Source organism: Stegastes partitus, unplaced genomic scaffold, assembly GCF_000690725.1.
Source record: "Stegastes partitus isolate 25-593 unplaced genomic scaffold, Stegastes_partitus-1.0.2 Scaffold379, whole genome shotgun sequence".
In the NCBI taxonomy this organism is placed as follows: Eukaryota; Metazoa; Chordata; class Actinopteri; family Pomacentridae; genus Stegastes; species Stegastes partitus.
In genome coordinates, this window is record NW_007578110.1 from 356,833 (window position 1) to 379,712 (window position 22,880).

General features: G+C 39.0%; 1 protein-coding gene across 1 annotated transcript in view; it reads left to right on the forward strand.

Moving 5' to 3' along the window:
* Positions 1–22,880, forward strand: part of LOC103359516 (breast carcinoma-amplified sequence 3-like) — a gene marked incomplete at its 3' end in the record, with an annotated part of 140,185 nt that overhangs the window by 3,127 nt on the left and 114,178 nt on the right. The window contains exons 2-7 of the mRNA XM_008284889.1: positions 1,956–2,044; positions 2,384–2,438; positions 3,817–3,892; positions 4,625–4,731; positions 15,486–15,567; positions 21,460–21,532. Of these exons, the coding sequence (XP_008283111.1) occupies positions 1,974–2,044; positions 2,384–2,438; positions 3,817–3,892; positions 4,625–4,731; positions 15,486–15,567; positions 21,460–21,532 (464 nt within the window). The remainder of the gene's footprint in view (positions 1–1,955; positions 2,045–2,383; positions 2,439–3,816; positions 3,893–4,624; positions 4,732–15,485; positions 15,568–21,459; positions 21,533–22,880) is intronic.

Below are 22,880 nucleotides of genomic sequence, written 5' to 3' on the forward strand. Positions count from 1 at the left end.
ATTTTCATAGAATTTTTATTTATTGTTACTTTTGTCAGATTCAACTCATTTTTGTGACCGTTGTGGGTTTTTCTTTCTTTAACCGAGGGGTACCAACAATTTTGGCAACGTGTGTATAAGACTGCCATTTCCATTGCACATTTCGCTCAGCGTTCTCCTCCCCTCCTGCTATCTATTTTCCAAAACCCGTTCACTACCGATAATGACAACAACAGCAATCTCTGATTAGCAACCTACATACTGAAAATGTCAAGTTTTGCAATGGGTTTGGATCATGCCATAGCGCAGGCCTGCTTTTTAAACATTAGCTATTTTATTGACGATGCTTACCTCCTCGCATGTAAATGTTCCACCAAAACAATGCCCTGTTTTGCAGGGACATCAGTGCTGCATCATTCCCTAAGCACTGCACCAGATGATTGTGATTTGTTTTAAGAAGTAATGTCCAGGGTGTTTTTTTCCCTCTTTTATAGCAGAAAGATAATGAGGTTCAGTCAGACCATTCTCCAGTGGTACCACAGTGATGTAGAAATGGGTCTGGCCATGCAGTACTGTGTAAGAGATCGTCCCTGACAAGATGTACCTTGTATGATTGAAATGAATGGGTTTTTTTTGTCCCCATGGAATTCATTACAGTCCTAAAATGCACTAGCTTAGAGGGTACTATCCTGCCTATTCTATGCCCACTTGCCAACAAAGTGCTTTATGTAATCAAAATGAAAAGTTGCTCATTGTTATATGCATGTATAACAAATTTAGTCTCACTTTCCTGTTTGAAACCTCATAAAATATATTTCCAGAACCTCAGAATTTCTGTTTGCCTTTCAAGCAACGTCCAGCTTAAGAGGAAGGAGTTTCCACGGCTCGGCCAAGAGTTTGACATCAGTGACAAATTTTGACAGTGGGAAAAAGAAATTTCACTGATTGTCAATCTGAAAAACAGGGAGCAGCATTGTGTTCTTCATCATAATATTATTAAAAATGTAACTTCAGAAGCGATGAGGTTACTGGTTTTGTTATGGAGACTTCTTCTGGGCTTCTCATGGAAGGCCTCCTCTTTTTCCTAGTCTTAGTTTACTCAAATATGATACGCATCTTACATCTCATTTGCATGGTTCTCTCTGTGAATCTGTTCACTGTGTCCTTTGTTTTGCCTGTTGTATAGCTAAGGCTCAACTTGTGCTGTCTTTGCCTACAGTTTGTTACAGGCACACTCCTTTAGAAACACCTATGTCATGATGTTTGACTAAACTGTGGGGATAGAAAAAGTAAGCCCTCTGAATCCAGAATTTTCAGTGGCTTTGGTTTAATGCCAAGTAAGTTTACCCACATTTACAGTACTGGTATGGCTTGATGTTGCTGGGCAAAGCAATTTAAACGTTATTTTGATTCTTTCTGACCTTGAGACTGTTTTCTCAGTTAATATGGCAATGATGGCTCGTCTCTGATATCCATTAATTGGTTTATAGGCATTCCTAACATAAATACAGTATAGTGCAGAAATTCTAGATTGGCAATTCATAGATTTAGCTGTGCTAAATATAGTTTTGATAATACATTGCTTGTTTAAGTCATTTATGAAGCAAACTGCCAAACATTTCCTCTTTCCAACTTTCCAAAAATGAGTAGTTTTCTCTGTTTTGTACCATTGAAAGTAAAAAATATCTTGGTTGGTCTGTCAAAACAAGGAGTCTGAAAATGTTAGCTTGGGCTGTGTAAAACTGTGTGTGTAATATTTTTGTGACTCAAGAAAGAATCATTAAAAAAAAAGATAAAATTGCTAACATTGCACATTAGTGTGGCTGAATCAAAGATGTAAAAATCCAAACAAGGTAACTGCTGCCTGTTCTTCACATAGTAACTCCAGGCTTCACGATAATGTTTCCATGCTAAAGATTTACAGTTTGTTTACTGTGCAAGTCGTTGTATTAAAATGTCCTTTTGTACTCTTTCAGGATAAAGAAACAAACAAAATGGCATCGGACTCTCCGCGCAGACCGAGCCGCTGTGCTGGAGGGGTTTTGGTGCGAGCACAAGCTGCTACGTAAGGACAGCTCTCTTATTATTATTTTATTAGAAATCACTTAACTCATGATACCATATGTACTTTGTATCTGCGACTAGAGATCTGTACTGTATGTCCATGTCCCTGAACACCAAGAATAAGAAACATTCTGTTTGATGGAAGCAGGTATTTGGATAACTCCTGTCATCTGTGAAGTCACTCCTTAAATCATATCCCTTAGTTTTAAGTCTTATGAAATATTCTCACATTTATTTTACTCATGTAAAACCTCTTCATGTAGATTTTTAATATTACAGTGCATGCACTTAGTGCATTCTGTACATTTGGAATGACACACTTTTTTTTTTCCTCTCATAGGGAGCAGTCTTACATGGAGAGTGTTGTGACCTTCCTGCAGGATGTGGTCCCCCAGGTAACTATCCTCTACTGGCACACTGCTGATTTTAGTTTCTATTGCAGATTTTGACTGTTTTGTGTGCACGCTATTTAAAGTAATTAAATTAGTCAAAATAGTCTGCGCTATACAAAAAAAAATATTTTTTTTATGGTCAATGGACACTTTGCTCCCTTTGTTTGTAGCACACCAAAAAAGTGAAGGACCTGTTTACTGGAAAATACATAAATTAGACACATTTCATAAGTATATAGTTTTTATTTTGTCTCTTGAAGTTCTTGCAGCTTTCAGTCCGTTCCAAAGTCCTGGTAATTTGTAATATGCACGAGAGTTTTCTAATATTCTACAAACTGAGAATAGTTGATGCAGCAAGAGTTCTCCAATCAGTTCCAAGTCAACTGCAAGTCATGGCTAAAACCAAAAAGTTTAGTGACACATTGTGGATGCTCACAAGACGGGAAAACACTAAAAAGCCATATCCAAGTATATTCAAGTGTCAGTGGCCACGGTGCAAAGCATCATCAAGAAGTGCAAGGACTCCCATGCTGTGAAAATCTTAAGCAGCATGGTAGGAAGCCAGAAGTGACCCCTGCATTGGCAAGAACGGTTGTGTGAGAGGCCAAGAAGTATCCCAGCATCACCACCAATATCATCCTGATGAATGAGAACAGTTCTGGGACCAACATGTCAAGATAAACATTCGCTCCGTACACACAGACCAAGGAGGACGCCACTTCTCCAAGTCAGGCATGTAGACCTTACCTGGATAAAGAAGAAAGCTTTTGATCATAAGTTCTGTGGTTGGATGACTCTGAGTCAGCCCCAAGGACACCATCCCTACGGTCAGACATGGTGGTAGGATTGTAATGCTTTCGGCATCTGTTTCAGCAAACAGACCAGGCAACCTTGTCACAGTAAATGGCATCCTGAGAAGAAAGGAGCACATTCAGACTCTGGAGGAACACATCAGTCAGTCTACAAGAAACCTTGTCCTTGATCCTTCCTGCAAGACTATAATATGAAACATACAGCCAAAGTGCTGAGCAAATGGTTAACAGAAAACAATATGAACATTTTGAAGCAGAGCCAGAATCCAGACCAGAATCCCATCAAGGATCAGTGGAGGGAAGTCCAGTCCAGGACCAGAGTGATGGAGAGAGGCCTGGAGGTCGTCACAAAGACGAACCTCAAGCCATAATATCGGATATTTTAGCTGTCAGTTATTCTACCAGTTATTTTTCCAGCAGCATTTCCTTGGTTTACGGAGTTTCCTCCACTAAAAAATTCCTCGTACGGGTAAACTGAATGTTACAGATAAATGCTGGAATTTAACATTGTTGATGTGTATTGTTGTTTTGTATATTTTGCCCAATTTTTGTGCTCTTTCAAACCACAGGCGTATACTGGTGCTCCACCCACTGATGAAAAAGAGAAAATCATTTGGGTTCGATTTGAAAAAGCCGATATCAATGGTAAGTCTTTGTTAACGCTTAAGCATTGATAAGCTGCAGTCATCCTCTGTGAATACAGTCATCTATGTTTAAAACCCTTTTGAAAACTCCACTATGTCAAATACGATTAGTTAAGCTGACCAATCTGTCTAATTAGTGCCCTGTCCTCAGTAAATGTAATGTTTCGTTAAGGCATTTTTAAATTTTGAACTTAGTTGTCTGCTAAGGTCACCTGAAAGTCACAAAATAATTATTTTATTATTAAAGTATATTTTTTGTCTTTTTTTGGATGCATCTTTCATGCTAAAGAAACACAAAAGCACAGTTTAATGACAGTGAATTGTATTTGGAATGAATAAAAGTGAACTTAAATTAGAATGTGAGTCAGACAGACACAAAAGTTCTTGAACTAGAACTATAATGCAGCAGCTCTTGTTGAAGTAAAGAAAGAATGGATGAAGTAATGTTTGATTGAGCGAATAACAAAAAAATGGTTTGCTGAGGTTAATTGAGAAAGCATTCAGAGAACACTTTCAGACTGAATGTATATATGGATCAAACAAAAATCAATAATAATAATGTGCAGGAAGAGCAAGTAAGGACTACAAAGAAAAAACTTAATAATGTAAGAAAGCCCAATGTAAATCTGGCTTGGGGTTTTAGACATGATGGTGGACTTCATATGTGTTCTGTTTAAGTGTTGGCTGGTCAAACATATATTAAACTTTACTGTGTCACTTTCTGTTTGCATAGACACGGCCCGCAACCCAGAGTTTATGGAGATGCACAGTGGCACAACCGACCCTCCCCTCTGCCTCATGATTGGCTACACTGACGGGATGCAGATCTGGAGCGTATCTGTAAGTCTCACAACAACAAGGCTTTAAGGGCTGGTACTGTGCTTTCTCATCCACGAGTATAAAATGGTCCACTAGGGTCCATGCCAGGTTTCTCATTGGATGTTGGTCCAAAAAAGCATTTAAAGAGCTCATCAGCAAGGATTTTATGTAGAAACAAGAACTTTTTTCATTCAATACTTATGTTTGAAATACTGCTCTGACATAAAGATGAAATGGCTTCTTGTTTGTGTTTCTGGTTGCGTAGCGACAGTGTGTTTGTCTGGCTTGAGAAACCCTAAACACATGCATGGTAAAAGTAGCGTCATTTGTCCTCGAAGAATGACGATGTGAATATCTGAAGGTTTTTCTTTAACTATGAAGAATTGAATTACGATGTCTGTAACAGTGGGCGCCCCACGACTACTGACCAGATAAAAAGTAGTTCTCAAACGTAAAATTAAATTTGAATTAATTATAGTAAAATAAGGGCTGCAGGGTGGGGCAGTTGATAGCACTGTTGCCTCGCAGCAAGAAGGTTGCCAGTTTGCGTCCCGGTGGGGGCAATGGAATCTTTCTGCGTGGAGTTTGCATGTTCTCCCTGTGCAGCGTGGGTTCTCTCCGGGTTCTCCGGCTTCCTCCCACACAGTCCAAAAACATGTTGAGGTTAATTGGTGATTCTAAATTGTCCGTAGGTGTGAATGTGAGTGTGCTTGGTTGTCTGTCTCTAAGTGTAGCCCTGTGATAGACTGGTGACCTGTCCAGGGTGTCCCCTGCCTTCACCCTAAGTCGGCTGAGATAGGCTCCAGCCTCCCCGCGACCCTTGTGAGGATTAAGCGGTGTATAGATAATGGATGGATGGATGGATGGATGGATGCGGTGCGCCAGCCACATGAATACGCATGTCACTCAAAAAACTTTTCGTGGTCATGTGACCTCAGCCCGGGCTCTGATTGGCAGCTGCAGACTTTCTCACAGTGCGCAGCTCGGTCCATCCCAGACCCGTCCACGTTTGCTGTAAGCCAGCTAATTTTGTCTTTATTTGCTTTTGTCTTCTGTGGTTGGATATCAAAACTGTCCTTCGACGTTCTTACGACTGCGCTTTCTGGCACGTCACACAGCCTTTCCCCTCCTCTGCTACTAGATCACAGCTACTGACTGATGGCTTAATGCATCGGCCTGCTGTCAATGGAGAAAAGAATGCTCATAGAAAAAACCACGTGTAGAATACATGTAACTGGGTTTCACCTCAGACAAATCTGACATGAGGACACCCTAGTTTATTATTTTTAAAGTCATTTTTGGTCACACACCTGTCAGAGCACACCACAGCCACCAAGCAGCAGCTACCACATCCTGCTATGTGGGGCGTTTAGGGAACATCAGTAAATCGAAGCTCTATCGATAAGAAAATGTTCAGAAAGTCATATGTTTTGCCGTTGACCAGGTGGGAGGTGCAACAAAATGAGAAAGTGGGTCGTACTGGTGCTACCAGTGAAAACGTTAGTCTGGAGCCCTGAATAGTGTTTTGTTCATTATTTATGTTGTGTGTTTTGAGTTTGTACAGATCCTGTAAATATTGATGAAAGTTTGATGCATGGTTTTGTAGCTTAGTTCTGGTAAGTCTTGATAATGTTAAATTAGGTTATGTTTAGAATATCCTCCAGAGGTAGACAATTTGCATTCCTGTAAATAGTTGTGCCTGATGTTACTCATATTCTCATGTCGGAACCCAACATGATGACGATGCCAAAAATCACATAAATATGTTTTTAGGTTTGGCTCTGATTAGCTGTCAAATCTGTTTGCACTGCTGGTACTGCAGCTGATAGAACACAGATTAGAAAATTTATTATTCCATCTGTATTTATTACAGAGAATGTTCAATCAACAACATTCATTTTGCTTTGATTTGGCCAAAAATGAAAGTGATATCCTGCATTATGGGACAGCGTCAGACCTAAATGCACTTCAATACAATATCATGTTTAAATGTATGAAGTTTAAAGTTTAACAGCTTTAATTTGCAGCTGTCAGTTGGAAATAAGTGGCTGCATCGATTAGTAAAATAAATATATTATGCACGTTTAACAGTTTTCTCCCAGCATTTCTGTCTGGCATCATTTGCAGTGGCAGCGCTTTTTACCGTCATAAATTTTTATATTCCCCATCATTCTCCATTCAAACAACCTGTTGATTAAAGCAGCTGCAGACGATCGTTTCATTCTGCACAGAAGGAGAGTCATATGACGCATTAAATGCACTCTTTTATGTGAACGCGCAGGGAGTTTGAAGCAGAAAGCCTGAGCTGACAAAGAAAGTTGATACCTGTGATCTCTGACTGGGACTTTAGTTTTTGTCAAGCCGACTTACACAAAGAAAGCCCGGCTATGTCAAACCAGCTTCGTAATATAGCCCTCTCGTGTCTACAGCAATCTGTCGCTGTCTGTGTGTGATTATTAAAAGCGCCTAAAACTGCAACTCCATCTATTTCTTCCTGGCCCTTTTGTGCCATAATATGTTGTGTTATTGGATAACTATGTGTGATAAAACCAGTATAATATCAGAAACATCAGCAGTTGGCTCACTGTAGAGCAATCATTTCTTGGTAGATCTTCAGGAAGTCGACATTAAAAACAAGCAGAACATCTCTTTTTAACAAGTCTTGACAATGATTATACCCAGACTTTCATATTTTACAAAAAGATTTTATGTTTAAATGGAATACTGTGTGTAAGTTGCAGATAACTTGCATCTGTAAACTATGTTAAAATAGACGTGTTTGTGAGAAACACCAACTTCAGGTGCAGAACAAGCCTTTGTTTACTGTTGATGCTCAGTCTTTAGAATTGATTATGTGACTGAACAGTGTAAACAATATGTCCTTCCTGGGTTCAAAAGTCAATCTCTTGTCAAATCAATTGCTGACCTTGCACTTGCTCAGGCTAGCTTATGAACTGAGCAGCTAAAACACAACTCAAGAACTTGTGCCAAGAAAGACAACACAACACTTACTATATACATTTCTAATCAAAGTTTCAGATTAATACACACCCACTACATTTTATTAATTTTTCTTCAATCAACCATCAGTGCATGCTAATGTGATTTTTATGGCGGCTGTCTTTGAGAGACCTTTTTTTGTCTATTAGACAGCACTAATGGATATAATGATGATCGAGGAACTGGACAAAATGTCTAAGAAATGCCTAATTTGTGTAGCACCCTTCTCAAAATGCATTAGCACAAATGAGACAGTCAGATAATTTCAAACACCCACAAGAAATAAAAATGAAATATTTAAGCTACTGAGGTAGATTAAAACAAGCGATTTATATAAAGATATTAACAGACAAAATTGTTTAATTAAACTTTCCAAAATACAGCTGTAAAGCAAAACATGAACGCTGAAATGTGCTGACATGGAGTCCTTAGAACCGACCCTGATGTTCTGATACGGAACAGTTATCTGTCTCGCCTGTTCTTTGTTGAGCAGTACTGCTCTTTGTCCATTAGGTGGCAGCAATGACCATGTTATTGGTGATATTTGGCGCAAACAGTTGCATTTCGCTTCCTCTCAGGTTTATGCATTATTGAGTATATTTCTGAAAAAAGGGTGATGAGACAGCAAGATAGAGGAATAAAAATACACATGAACAGTGATTGACATTTAATACAGTACAGCCAATCAGTAAGTTGCTTTGGAAATCTGGATGAATGTAAAAGATAAAAAGTTAGTACAAACACAGTTTTAACACCAAAATGTACCAGAATGCGCCTTTAGTCTATTCTTTTGGCTTTGGTGTTCATCAGGGTTAGAATGGCCTTTTTAGTGTGTAGTGGTTTTTAACTTGTCGTTAACAGTCGGTGTGAATCTGTCCAGTACCAGCAGGTGTGCTGAATGGCTGCTGCTGAAATCAACATTAAATCTGCATCACGGGCCCCCCTATAGCTCACCTGGTAGAGCGGGTGGCCCATGAACCGGGGCTATAGTTCCCCGATGCAGCGGTCGTGAGTTCGAATCCCGCTCACGACCCTTTGCTGCAGGTCTGTCCCCATTCTTCTCCCCCCTTTCCTGTCTCCCTCTACTGCACTAAATAAAGGCAAAGGCCAAAAAAATATATTTAAAAAAAAAAAATCTGCATCACGCCACTAAACATATACTCACATATTCACTACGTATATGTGGACTGTGTAAACTTGTGTCTCTTAGCAACTCCTATGCACATACAAACAAACTTCTTTACTCACATGAATGTGCATTAATGTAAACTGTTTGGATAATTCCAAACAATTCCATCCAGTAACAGTCATAATAAAACAGTATTTATTATTACTTATCGTAAGCATTAAACATGGATTAAGCAGCCTATTTAACAAATTAAACACAATTTATATTATACTACACACTGCATTTCATACTTTAAGTTCCAACTTTTACTGCTGATGTAATGTCAAATGTAACCACAAGATGGAAACCTTTTGATAAACTGGGTTATGATAAGGGGGTGATTTGGGTCAACATGACCTTTGCTATTTACAGGTCAAATGTGTACCACTGAGGCTGAAACATGTACATATATATACATTAAAATAAGGTTCAAGGTGTAGGGCAGTTACTGCAGAACAGAAGTCTTATTTTTGGTGGTTAATTTTTGCAAGCTGCATGTTGAAATGATTCTTTTCTGTAGACAATGTTCTCATGACTGGGCCAATGTCATACATCAAAAACCTTATCAAGCAGAATGGGCATGCTATTGAGTGTAGAAAACTGACTTCTTTAAATCAGCATTGGAAAATCATTAGAAGATTTTGTCAGCTCCGTAACTTTACAAATTATCCACAACGCTGTGAAGGCTTCGCTCACTGAGTATCGCCTTTCATGTAGAGGCTGTCACTAAAACATGCAAACTTCACATACATCCTGTGAGATCTAAACACACCAAAGTCCTTAATCAGTCTCTTTATAAACATCCACAGGCCGCGGCTAGAAGGACACTCTTTTACTTTACCCATGATCACACACATTGGCCACTGTGATGTGGCGACTCCTGCGCTGCGAGCAGATTTTCTTTTGCAGTTATTATGGTGGAGCCGAGGATTACAGCTGTTTTAGCCGCACTACACACAACCAGTAAAAATACAGGCTTTGTGCGTCTCCTCTGCCTTTTAGTTTCATTTGACACCAATTCTGATGCTCGCAGGCCCGGCCCGGCCTATTATCACACGCTGTCCTCACTCATTGTTTTTCTTTCAGTTTTCAAAGTTTACGGGATGTTTCTGGGTTGTGTTTTTTCGCAGGGTTTTAAGTAAGCACTGAAGGTGCCTTGGTCTCTCACTCTTGAGTGGCTGTGAAGTGTTTGTGACAGTTGCTAAGCCAACACCCTCTGTAATGGCCCAGCAAAGTACGAACATACACGTGTACACCCACACTTTCACACACTCAGGAGATGGGGACTCGGACTGGTTGTATGGATGCTGACAGAGGTGTTTAGGCGATGTAGATTACTGTCACCTCACAATGGTGAGGCGTCATCCACCGCTGCCTGATAAGAGGCAGACTGTCGTGGACTAATTGTCTGTCTGCATACGTGTTGAGATGAAATGCTTGGAAGGAAGATGTCTGCGCAAGTGTCAATGGATGTGTTGGAGGCTGGGAGCTGTTTCACCAAAATTTCCTAAGCCCGTCGTCCTGTCCTGAATTAGAGATGAAATAATATACGATAGGAAGTTGTAATCAATTCGAAATACATTGAGATACAAGCTAGACAGGAGAAGAATGAATTTCTATTCAGCTGCTGCACTTTTATAGGCTTGTTCATACTTGCAGTACATTTCAGTTTAGGCCCTCTTCCAAAGAAAATCCTTGACTGTTTTTTTTTCTTTCTTCTCTTTGTATAAATAGCTTTAAAAGTTTTGAAATCAACAGAATGTATTGCTGATATGAGATTCAGATCTGTGCTGAAGTTGAAGCTTATGTCAGCTGGGAAACCGGTACGGATTTCTCTTTCAGGGATTGCTCAAATCAAATTTGGGCTTTTATTATTTATTATTTATTTTAGCATTTTTGCCAAAAAGTGTTCGGTATTAAAGTCAGAATATAAGTGCACAGGATGGGAAACGTTTAGATATTTATGACCAAGCAATAGGTCAAATTTAGCTATGGTGACTTTAGTTATCTAGTATAATACGCTATTGTAAATATTATTTTTGTTTTTAGGTACAGATGGACAGTGATACTTGATCACTAGGTTGCAATAAGTGTACCATAATATTTTCAATTTCAAAGTGTTTCTCTATTTTAACTGGCTAATGCTGTGATTCTGAGCACAGTTCCTTATAATGTTGACACACAACACTGTTTTTGTATGCTGTTGTGAATATTGTTTTCTATTTCTTACTGCTTGATGCTTAATCTTGTCTTTAGTTTTCCATTATCTCAGAATATTTCAGAATATGTCAGTTTGGCAGACTTTAAAATCAAATAATTGCTCGTAATGTTGAAAGAAGATCACATCTGCCTGATCTGCCTCATTCATGGAACAATATCTTAAATTTTGGTACAAGCGCAGTCTTGAATTGACACGAGATTTGGACTTAATAATAAATATGAGCGACCATTTCATCTTTATTAAATCAGATTTTTTGTTGTTAAGGTTATTGAGTTAAAATTGATTACAGTAGCTCACTAACCTCATAAACCTTTTGGAAAGCACAGCTAACAAACAAACAAACAAACAAAAAACATACAAATAATAAAATAACCTAAACAACTTGAGGATGTGGATTTTTGCTGTGGAAAGTGGCCCGCTCATGATGCAGTATTCCACTGGTTGACAGTATGTAAGCCCAAATTATTTACTGAAGTTTGACGACCAATAAGTATTTTGCTGTGAAGTGTCATAGACACGATGCACTTTACACTGCTGATCTCGTTCAATATCATCTGTAACTGTCATCAGGTCAAATAACTGTGAGTTCATTTCTGTGCCCTCACATTAAAAAACAAAATAAAGTCAGTTTGTTTTGCAGCTCAACATCTTGAGTGATGCTGCGCCACTCCAGGCTTGTGTGCTCTTATCATTCTAGTGCTGGATGTAAGGGAAGGCCTCCAACAAGCACCTGTTACTGTGTGATCCCTGAAGCACCTGCTCCATCCAAACCTCCAATATGTCCAGCACTGTGTTAGTCTATTCACTTGTGAATATGGCCCAGATATCTGTTCACAGCTTATGGCATTACATTTGAGAGATTAAAACAGAAGAGCAGACACTGTGATTCCACAAAAAAAAAAAAAAAAAAACCGAGCCACAAATGAAATGAATATAATGAATAACTGTATTCAGGGGAAAACAACTTTGAAAAAGCAATTTGGCATATTGCATACGCGGGGCCACTAATGTAATGCTGTGAATGTTGTTGATGGCACTGGATGTCACACAGAGCCATGTAAGGCGAGGATGAGCGGCGGCGTAATGCACAATAACCCGCCGCATTAACCTCCAGCCCTCCCTCTTCTCATTTTAATCCTGCAAATTCCATTATTCCCCCTCGCAGGTCCATTTGCCTGCATAGGAATCCTAGCCTGCTGCCAACCTCCTTTTATTCCAGCTATCACTGCTCATATAACCTGCTCGTGTCTCCAGTGTTTATCTACCACCGCTGGGTCTCAAGCACTTTGAATAAAAACACAGCTCCAAATCCGCCACTTTGAAAAGGCTACTAATTGCACAAAAGAGCGATCATCCCCTCAGATGGGTTTAAAGACTTAAAACAAACAGATTAAAGCACTAGTAAAGTGATAATGCAGGGTTCACTGTAATTTAACGCATAAAAGAATAGCAAAAGTGGGGCATTCTGCGCTTAGAACAATGTGCCATTACACACGCCAGACACTGCCAAGAGCCACACTGGCCATTGACCTAATATACTGGCATCCCATATGAACACATGAAGTCTAAACACACACACACACACACAGACACACACACGCACACATCCATTAAAGTGCTTTACACTGTGGTTGTATTTGCTCTGTAATAAAGACCAGTAATGCAGAAAAGTTTAAAATCCGCTGTAATTGTGCAACCTTTAGTGTTTATCCCCAGTCTGTGCAGATGTCCTGGAATGCACTTGTTTGATCATTGTGGCTGGATAATGAACACAAGTTTGAAAGAAAGCACAAAGACACTCCGTCCTTACATTAAACATTGATCGTAAAACAAGCACACACTTGCTACATGATGTGCAGTTTTTATTTCTTTTCCTAAAATATTTGGCTACTATACAGGTTGAACTACCGAAGAGTTTAGACTAAAATGACTTCTTCAAAATGGTTTAATCATGTTTTTAATTTTTTTTAGATAACTTTGCAATTTTACTCACTGTGATTTGTAATTCTGGAAGGAAACTGCTTTTTTTTTTTTTTAATTTTTTTTATTTCTAATACTTCTTTGGCCTAATAAAAGTCATGCAACACAAATGCATGTGTCTTTTTTCGAACACTGTTACATACCTTGGCACTTATATAAGGCATAGTAAACAATCTAATAAAATCATGCCGCTTGTAACCTTTTTAGAACAAAGTTGCAGAGTGTTGAGAGCATTATCACATTTATTTCGAGATGACAGAAAATGCGTTTGTTTTTTTAGTTTTTTTAAATAATGCTCATTGCAGGGTGATGCATTACATGTTTTTCTTGCAGGCTGTCCACTGTAACGTCTCAGAGTGACACCTGTCAAACTCAAATCAGCCATCACAGTAATCACTAATCACCGTTATGTGTCATTAATACACAAACTGCACACCGCTTCACTGTTTTGTTGTTTAGTGTGCATAGACACATGAGTCATCTCTAGCGTTTTAGTTTTTCAGTTGAAGCAGTTCTGATGACATGCTTTGAAGGCTTTCTGAGCCTCCCTCAGCTTTTGAGAGTCATGGCACCTCTTTTCCCTTCTTCAGCCAGCATTTTCCAGAACAGTGTGCATTTGTGAGATCTTCTGGCTTTACAAGTTGGACATTTGTCCTGGAAAACTACTTGTGCGAGGTAGCTGAGGCAACTCTGAGGTTCCCTCGTCAGTCCGAACTTTTCTTGAGATGCTAATTGAGCGTATTTTGACTGCTGTCATTTTTAATCATTGGTTTTGTTTTCAAATGATCTCATTTATAAATGTCAAATTCCTCGTCAGTGGCCTCAGCTACAGCTTCATCAGCAGAGCTGTTGCCATCAATACCTCCAATATTAAAGAAAAAGCTCTGAATTGAACGTGTAACCAGTTAAAGGGCCACTATGTTACTGAAATGATAAACCAAACCGACACACTTCTGTGTCATTGTGTCTGGGTTCAGCCATTAAAATGGTGACATGACGCGACCATCATCAGGTCTAATTGGAAATTACTTTTATAATTTTCATCCAGCAGAGTGTTACATTGGAACATTGTTAAAGACAGATCATTTGAGGAGTACAAGAGTTGGTTGCTTTACTGTAAATACTGGACCACCATGTTTTAATTGGTAAATGCAGACATCCGACAGGTTGCTAACAGCTATGGAATTAACAAAAAAACATGGAAAGTATATATTATAGTAAAGGCATCTATCTAAAGAAGGTCGGTGGCTTGTTTTGTAGATACCTAGTTTTTGTCATACACAATCATTTACATGAGGCTAAAAGCTGAAGATTCTCATTTCTTTACCAGTAATAGATATTGTAGGCAAAGATGAAGTACAGCCACAAGATACATTTTTAACATGGCTACAGAGACAAACGTAGCTAAATGTTGTGCAGCATGCTTGTTACCTTAACAGCAAAAAGATCATGGACTGGTAAAAGAACATTTTGGGAAAGGAGCAAATCAGTAACTGCAGTAAGAAGATGAGGTGTGGGTAAAGCCAAAACACAATTTACATCCTCTCCAAAATGTGCAGAACATGACAGACATCACCGAACATTTAGTCTGTGGAGAGAAGAAAGGTTAACGATTTGAAACATTCAGTTTCAGGCCTCTGATCTCTTCTGTTCATGGAATCAAAAATAGAAGATAATCTTGGGATTTTCAGATTGGTTGGAAACACTGGCCAGTGTGTTATTTATGCTTACAGTCAGACGGGGATGGAGACATCATGGGCTGCTGCCCAGTTGGCGTTAGCCCGTATCCTCAACCTTTCCTTGTTGGCTCTGTCATAGTAAGTGGAGTCAGCTCGTTTGCATTGCAATGCCACTGGGCCTTCTATTCTGCGCTTGGTAGATTTTACTTTGTGGTTTGGCTGGAACTTCAACCACCAGACCGCCATGTTGATGCTGCCCATCCTCCCTCCCTGTCTCACCCTCTGAAAAACTAGCTTCACATAGTCAGAAAAGATTGTTGTTCTTACTGTGTGAACTGATAATCATTTGCCATTGTGCTTCGGGTTTTCTGCAATAACCTCCTAAGGCGTTTAACCTCAGTGGTTTATTTAACAATTTGTCCAGGAAAAAGGAATTGGTGTTATTATGTATTAAAACCAAATGAAACTGGTGTTTACACACACACACTTTGTAAAAGCGCATCTGGCCGCAAAAGACAGGAAATTGTACCCTTAAAATGTGTGGATACAGTAGGTCATGTGACCACAGGTGGACAACATGTCTGGACCAACTAATATGCAGTTTCAGTTAACTTCAGCTCCAATGTTGGTCTGTTCTGTTGAGTGCAAAATATCTCTTTCCTCTGATGGAACTGCTTTGTGAACTTTAAATTGTCTTTAACTCTAAACCTTTTTTTTTTTCTTCCAGCTGGCAGGGGAAGCCCAAGAGCTGTTCTCAGTGCGTCATGGTCCAGTGCGAGCTGCTCGCATTCTGCCAGCCCCACATATCAGTGAGTATTGTCAGTACCTTCACATTACCACCATATAGAACTGACCTGCATTGAAGCAAATGCTGCACATTCTGATTTCAAACAAGGTTCATGATTATCTCATAATGTTGATACAGTAATAACATTGTAGAGTTGTTCATAAAGACTTTTGGTGAACAATGAAGGCGAGCCTTTCAATGCTCTTCAAAAGTCACACTAGTTACAGTATAGTTTAAAATTTATTTTGTTTAACTTTTAGAATTGATCTAAGATTTGGATTTAGATTTAAGAAGAATAGTTTGACATTTTCTTAAAATACACTCACATGGGTTAGCTCAGCTTAGCATAAGGACTGGGAGCAGGGAAACAACTAGCCTGACTTTGTTTAACACATCGAATCACCAACACCTCAGTTTGTTTGGAATTAATCGCACATTTCTCTCTTGTCAAAGATCTTCAGCTACACAAAATATTCTTGCTGTAATGTTAACTACAATAAAAGTATATTTTCATTGAAATTTGAAAAAAACAAAAAACGGTTTGACAATATTGTGTCAGAGTCTAAATTAAGGACATAAGTGCATACCACACAAAAGTTTGGCCTCAAGTCAGATGTTGCAACTCATTTATCTAGAAGCCAAAGATCTTTAGCTGCTCAGTTGAGAGCTGGTATTCTTCCTCTGGCCATTGAGGTTTGTTAATCCAAAAAACATTCAGGAGGAAAACAGAGTGTGAGCTGTGTGATCTAAGGAGAGGGGAGAGTGTGCCCCATTTTCTTCTATTACTGTACGAACTGTGATTCAAGAGGGAACATACTTTAGTCTATCAGTGTTATATATCTTGTTTTTTTTTTTTTTTTCAAGATTGTTATTAAATTCTGTAGAAAGTGAATAGGAATATTTGACAGAAAACAACATGTCAAAACTGCTCCTTCAAGGGCCACATATCCGCATCTGTTTCAAATGGAACTGTAACCAACTTCGTAGCTCCAAGATGGCGTCACGAGACCATTACCGTGGACGAGACAGAAGCTCAGCTGTTTTCACCTTGTCTCGCCACATGAACTGCCACCCTCAAATGCTCCCTTCGCTTTATTTTTAACACAAGATTTATCTCCCCGGCTCACATGTGGTAGGGATACGGAGGAAGTACCTGCGTGTACTTTTGGACATATTTTCTTTGTAAGTCCTCTGAAGTGTCGTTTCAGCATAAATGTTCTCGGGAAGAAAAAAAAATAAAAAAACTTCTCTTTGGTTAACTTGATTTCAGCATCCAAGGTCAACACTAAAAATTAAATTTTGTATGGCACATCCTAATGCAGTTTCGGGTTGTGGGCATTTTAAGTGGTGCTATATCATTAAAATTAAAGAGTGCTCCTTGCTGCCTCATCCTGATGTTGAAGTCAATCTACGATTACTCTTGGCCTGCTCTCAGCCTCTGAGCCTCTGAAGTCAGTGCTTCTTTGCTGCCAAAGCTCTTCTGGAAACCTCACTGTGCCGTCACTATTCTGCTAGTGATCTCCCCAACTCCTCTAAGTCTAAATCTTCTCCTTACGATTCTTTAATAATTAGTTTAGGTAGATGTGCATTTAATGAGTACACATTTGTTATATTGACCTAAATTCTTTTACCAGATTGATACTCAATCCAGTGGCGTCTCCTGTCATTTTAGATACCCCAAATATTAAAAATCAGTCAAACTTTTAGACCTGAGTCCGTCTTGAATGAGTTGGGGCTTCTTTGTAGCTGCCATTTTTTAGAATTAAACAACAATGCAGGATACTAAAAATAGAAACAGAAAGAGAAACTAATTCTTCAATCAATAACCAATAATATAATACTTTGTAGCAGGAGTATTTGAGAAAGGATAACCTCTGTATCAATGGCTCCATGGTTCCATCATATAGTGACATTAAGCAGTAAATGTAATCAGGCTTAAAAATGAGGGGAATAGATAAAAACTGCAAAAATAAAAAACTTGGCATGTTTTGCTGATGTGGAAACACTTGCATATTGATAAGGAGAAAATGTGACGTGTTCAACAAAAACAAGTTTAACAAATATTACGACTAAAAGGTCTGGTGAAACATTTTGGGTGCACCCAAATTATGTGCTCCTGCACTTAAATAAAAACCAATGTAAAAAGTCAGTCTGGGGCCCTGACTGCATTTCAGCTGCTAGCGAGGTAGCTGCTCAGCTGCAGCACATTTAACAGTCTGTAACCATAGCTGCAAATTTCACCGGGGTTGGTCAGATGCTGTTATGCTGATCACTCGTCAACACCACTAACAGCACGCTGTCTTCTCATGATGTATAGCTACAGTGCAAGTTTGTTTAGTTTGTCTCTCGTTCCCTATGGTGGAACACCGGCACTCTGGCAGCCAGCCAGCACTGTCAGCCAAACACAGACAGGAACACACCCCGCCATCTCGCTGAGACAAAAAAAAAAAAAAGAATATTTCTGATATTTCACCAAGCACCCTTTTTTTTTTTTCTTCAGTATATAGAATGTAGTGAAACATTATTAACAACACATTTTACAACAAACAGACATTACTGACTTCATATCTGACTTCATATGGGGATGGCTAAAAGTGATTTCAGTTGTACTTTAAAACTATCTTGAAGTGGAAACTAAAAAATTAACAATACGTACAGATAACAATGATAGCTTTGTAGCAGGGCAAATACAGAAAATGTTCATTTTATTAACCAGTGCTTCCAAGTTAACAAAAAAGTAGCAAATGTTACAATCAAAATGGTTTGTGTGTGTAAGTACTAAGATAAGATAAGATAAACTTACACAATTATACATAGTACAATACATAGTGAAATGTGCTCAGTACCTGCATCCAGTTGCAAAAAAAAAAAAATAAAAAATTTTTTAAAAATTAAGATACCGAAAGTGTTCGATATATATATATACACACATAGATAAATCAAATCAAATAAAATCGAATCAAATAAAACAAATGGGAACATGTATTGTACAAGGTGCAAAAATCTAAAAAGGTGCCAGTGTGTAGTGGATTACAGTTCATTTTAAGGCTCAGAGTTACTACACTTGATTGATATCCTGCAAACCTTGTCATTGGTCCTGTTGCACCCATTTATGGAATTGTCTGATTGGTTTGTGAGGTTAGTGACCTTGTGTAATTTTTACTTGGATCCTGCTAACTTCACCCAAAGGAGAAATCCAATCACACACAACAAGCAGAAACACCTGTGAACATGTAGAGGGCTTTTATTATATATGCATAAGCACTCACTGTATCCTGGTGTTTGAAGTGACCGACAAACACTTTAGTGTCTCGTTTGTAGCATCAGTGCTAAAACTCACTGGTGTTAGGCAAACACAATTATACAATGTAACTTCCTAAATGTGCCTTGTTAGAAATGTCCTAGGGATGGGCTTGGCACTTGGCCTTAGCCATGAGAGGGATGGATTTGGCACAAAGAGGTGCAACAGTTGGAAAATATCATCTGAAATGTGTAAAGCAGTTGGAAGCCAGACATTACCCATGTGGAAAATCATTGTAATTGGGTTGTCATTCTTAAATAACACTTTACAGAGCAAAGATAGCCTTAATTTTTGCAGAATTTCCCAATTTTCCCACTGAAAAGAATATTGTTGATCCCCGATTTGATCCGTTGTAGTCTATTCTTTCAAGTTTCATGTGTTTTGAGTTGCCCTTGTGTTTAATAAATTGTTGACTCCCTCTGGCACCAATGGAAAATTATGGGACCAGATGAATACAGTTATGTTTGAGAATGAATAGGTTATAAATTGCATGTTGCTCTCAAAAAATAACAGTATTTACTGTTATTTTTAGTGATCTCAACCAAATGTTCAGTAGTCTGTAAACACCTCCCATTTTGTCAAAGAAAAACAACTGTTTAAGGAAAGAATGCACATGAATTTACACGACAACTGCTTACCTCGATGCTGTTTCATAATAATCAATCTACCAACAACGATAATGAGTTTTATGGATTTATAATGTGTCTTTTTCAGACACTGGAAAGTCGAATACACTATGAATGCTAGTGTTCATATCCTCAGAGGCACGGTGCAAATGGTTTAGTTGTTCCACTGATTAGACCTTTTCCAGACACGCAGTTTAAATTTCATCTCTGCAGGTGTCAGTCAGTGCTGAGAAAGCTGGCTTGTGGCATTTTTTTCGGTGAGAAAATCGCCTTTTTGTTCTCCGGCCATGTTCCGGTCTTTTGGCAGATTTGAACAACACACAATGGCAGCATTTGAAGAGCGCTGGAAGTGGATGAAAGCAAACCACAGTAATAAGAAGCAGCAGATAGCCCCGACACATGAGGGGAGTAATTCTCTCAGCAGAAAATAAATATGAATTGTACTACTGGAGGGAAGGACACTGATTGCAATCTGCTAGGGCGCAAACAGTGTCGCACTGTGGCGAGCCATTAAAAGGCCAATTGTCTGGGATGGGAGGTCGTGGGTGGGCAGACGTATGAACTCCCGAAAATAGGTGTTGATTATAATAAGGCAGGGCTCCTCTTTCCTAGAATAGAGAAGGAAGTACTGGTTTTCCAAAGGGAGTAAATGCGTTTATCCACATCCTCTCTAGAGTTTACAACCTATAATCTTCCGTTGTCTTGGAAAATGAGTCAATGTATTCCCTGACTGGTAACAACTGCGCATTGAGGAAATATGAATATATATAAAAAATATGTACTGCGGGTCTTTGTGCTCGTTTGCAGTGGAGGTCAATTTGTATGTCTTCACAACAGAGTCACATTTGGGATGCTTCCACCCTGTAGAAGTCATTCTATGAAGTCTAACAATAAACATGTTGTCTGTAATGTTTCAGGCCATGTTATAGTTTTATCTAAACACACACCCATCCTCACTGTAACATTTCAACACACAGTCCACGGGGAAGTCAGCAGTACTTGCCTCAGTTACTGTCCATTGCAGTGGTAATCAAATCAAAGTCTTTCTATTCATCAAATGTTGCATTTTTTTTCCAGAAAGTTTATTTTAGTAAATGTACCATTTCACTAAGTCTCGGCGAGGCCATATTTATGTTGCAGCTCAATATCTTGACTGGGAATGATGTCTGATGGCAGAAACATGAAAGAAGAAAGGAGTCTGTAGGGAGTGTTAAAGGCTGGTAGGGAAGCCACTTTTGCTCTCACGCCATACCACAGGAACTCGGGCTGATTACTGTCAAGCCTCAAATTACAGTCCTCTAAAGGGTAACATCTTCTTCAATCTAAGCACCCCCATCCCCTCAATCCCCTGATCCTCTGCCCGACTTTAAAAATAAGACAATTAGGGAAAATATGGGATCAGTCCACTTAATGCAACATGTTTTCTCTACATTTTTTTAATATGCCTGTTGGGCTTATACCATGCTGTAATTCCATCCTTAAACACCAAAAACAAACAAGGAGATTGACTGAAAATCTTACTCGCTTTTGCAACACTCAGGAGTTTTCTCAAGCCTGTTTTGGTTCCGTAATGTATTATTTCTGTTACTGTAGTTTTTGAACAGCTTTTCCTTGAGAAAGCCAAAGAATTTTTTCATTTGTCTCCTTGAAATTTCTTATTAAAAACGTATGCAGTAGCAGATTAGAAGAACCGTAGAACACAAAAGTCTTGACAGTATGTGGATTCCACACATTCAATGGTGTGGACAGTGGTGGATTTGGAAGAAAAATCTCTGTTCGTCAAAAATGTTTTTCGACCATAATTGGATTACAGGGCAACAGTAGTAATGTAATCAGCACGTTTCCTGTCATGGTAATAGGCTGTCTGTTGAATGAGGGTGGGCAGCAATAGAGGCCTCACATGCTTGTTAAAGAATGTCCCTCTTTGTTGTGTGCAGATCATTCTGTTTCTCATCTGCCTCTTCCTCTGACTCCTCTTCCTCCTCAGGTCCTCAAAAGATGGACAGTTTTGCTGACAAGAGGCCTCTGCTTGGGGTCTGCAAGAGCACCGGGTCCTCTGGGTGAGTTAGTGTATCATAATAAAACTGACATCAGTCCCTCTCTCAGCAAGCATCTTTAGATGTTTTTAATCACTACGATCCTTTCTGGTGAACGTCATCTATTATAAAATACAATCTACGCCAGTTGGTCACAGCATTAAAACACAGTCACACTAAAAAAACTGCTCAGGAACGGCTCGAGGAAACTGACCAAGAGATCAAGGTGTTGACACGGCCTCCAAAATACCTAAAACCTAATCTGATTGATCATACCCATGATAACCAGAATTAGCCTGATCCACAATGGGTCGTTAATAGACTTAAGAGATCCACTGACGATGTCCTGGTTCCAGATATCACAGGGCATCACCAGAGGTCCTGTATGTGTGCCCTAATGGGTCACAGCGAGGGTTGCATGTTGTCCTTTCTGTAGCTAAAGTATTTCCAAACAACTGATGCTGCATTTCTTTTTGTAACCAAATCCTGCTTTTCGGCTCTCTTCTGTTCCCCACTGAGTTTGTTGCGTACACGCAGTCTTGTTAATATGGTTAAAAACAACATAAAGAACGCTGCAATCGGAATAAGCGACATTCTCTCAAACAGATTTCTCTTATAGAGTAGTCACTGGATATCATAGCTCAGAGCTTCACTTAGACTTGAGTCTTTTTACATAAAGTGACTTTATATTTTAAGTGTGCGCTGCCCTTTTAGACTGACATGGTTCATAAAGCATCAATTTAAAAAAAAAAAATTAAACAGCTGATTAGGAATAGTAATGATTACCAGTTTAATTGTTAATGTCAGTTAATAATTTCATCATAAATAAACTCTGTTAATCAGTAAGGCAGAAGATGAAGGACATGTATGTCAAAAGAAGTATTGTAGATCTGCTGTAATACCTGGTGACACCACCGTTTATTATTTAGTTAAAATGGACGACTACAGCCACCAGAGGAGGCGGTTACTTGAACTGCAGGCTGTTTTAAGATGGCAAGCAAAGAGCATTGTGGAGGTTTAGCAAGCAACAGGCCACCATGACAAAGACTTCTGTGGCATTTAATGGCTTCTTGCCAGAGCTTTAGCTTTACTAAAGTCGAGTTGAACTCATTGGGGATGGTGGCCCAATAACTAAGTGGTTTGTCAAACCAAGCCACTTATGCAGCAAATGCCACGTCCTAGCTTTATCACTACATGAAAAACTGCCCACTATGCTTCATTCAGTTGACAATTTAGTGATTATTGATTGATAAAACTGTTGAATATCATTTCAAAAAATTATTGTGAATTTGCTGTCTGTACATGAATTTCCAACTTTGTGTTAATTAGGGATTCTACATCGCAGTCTTGATCAGCCCATTGGCATTTACTT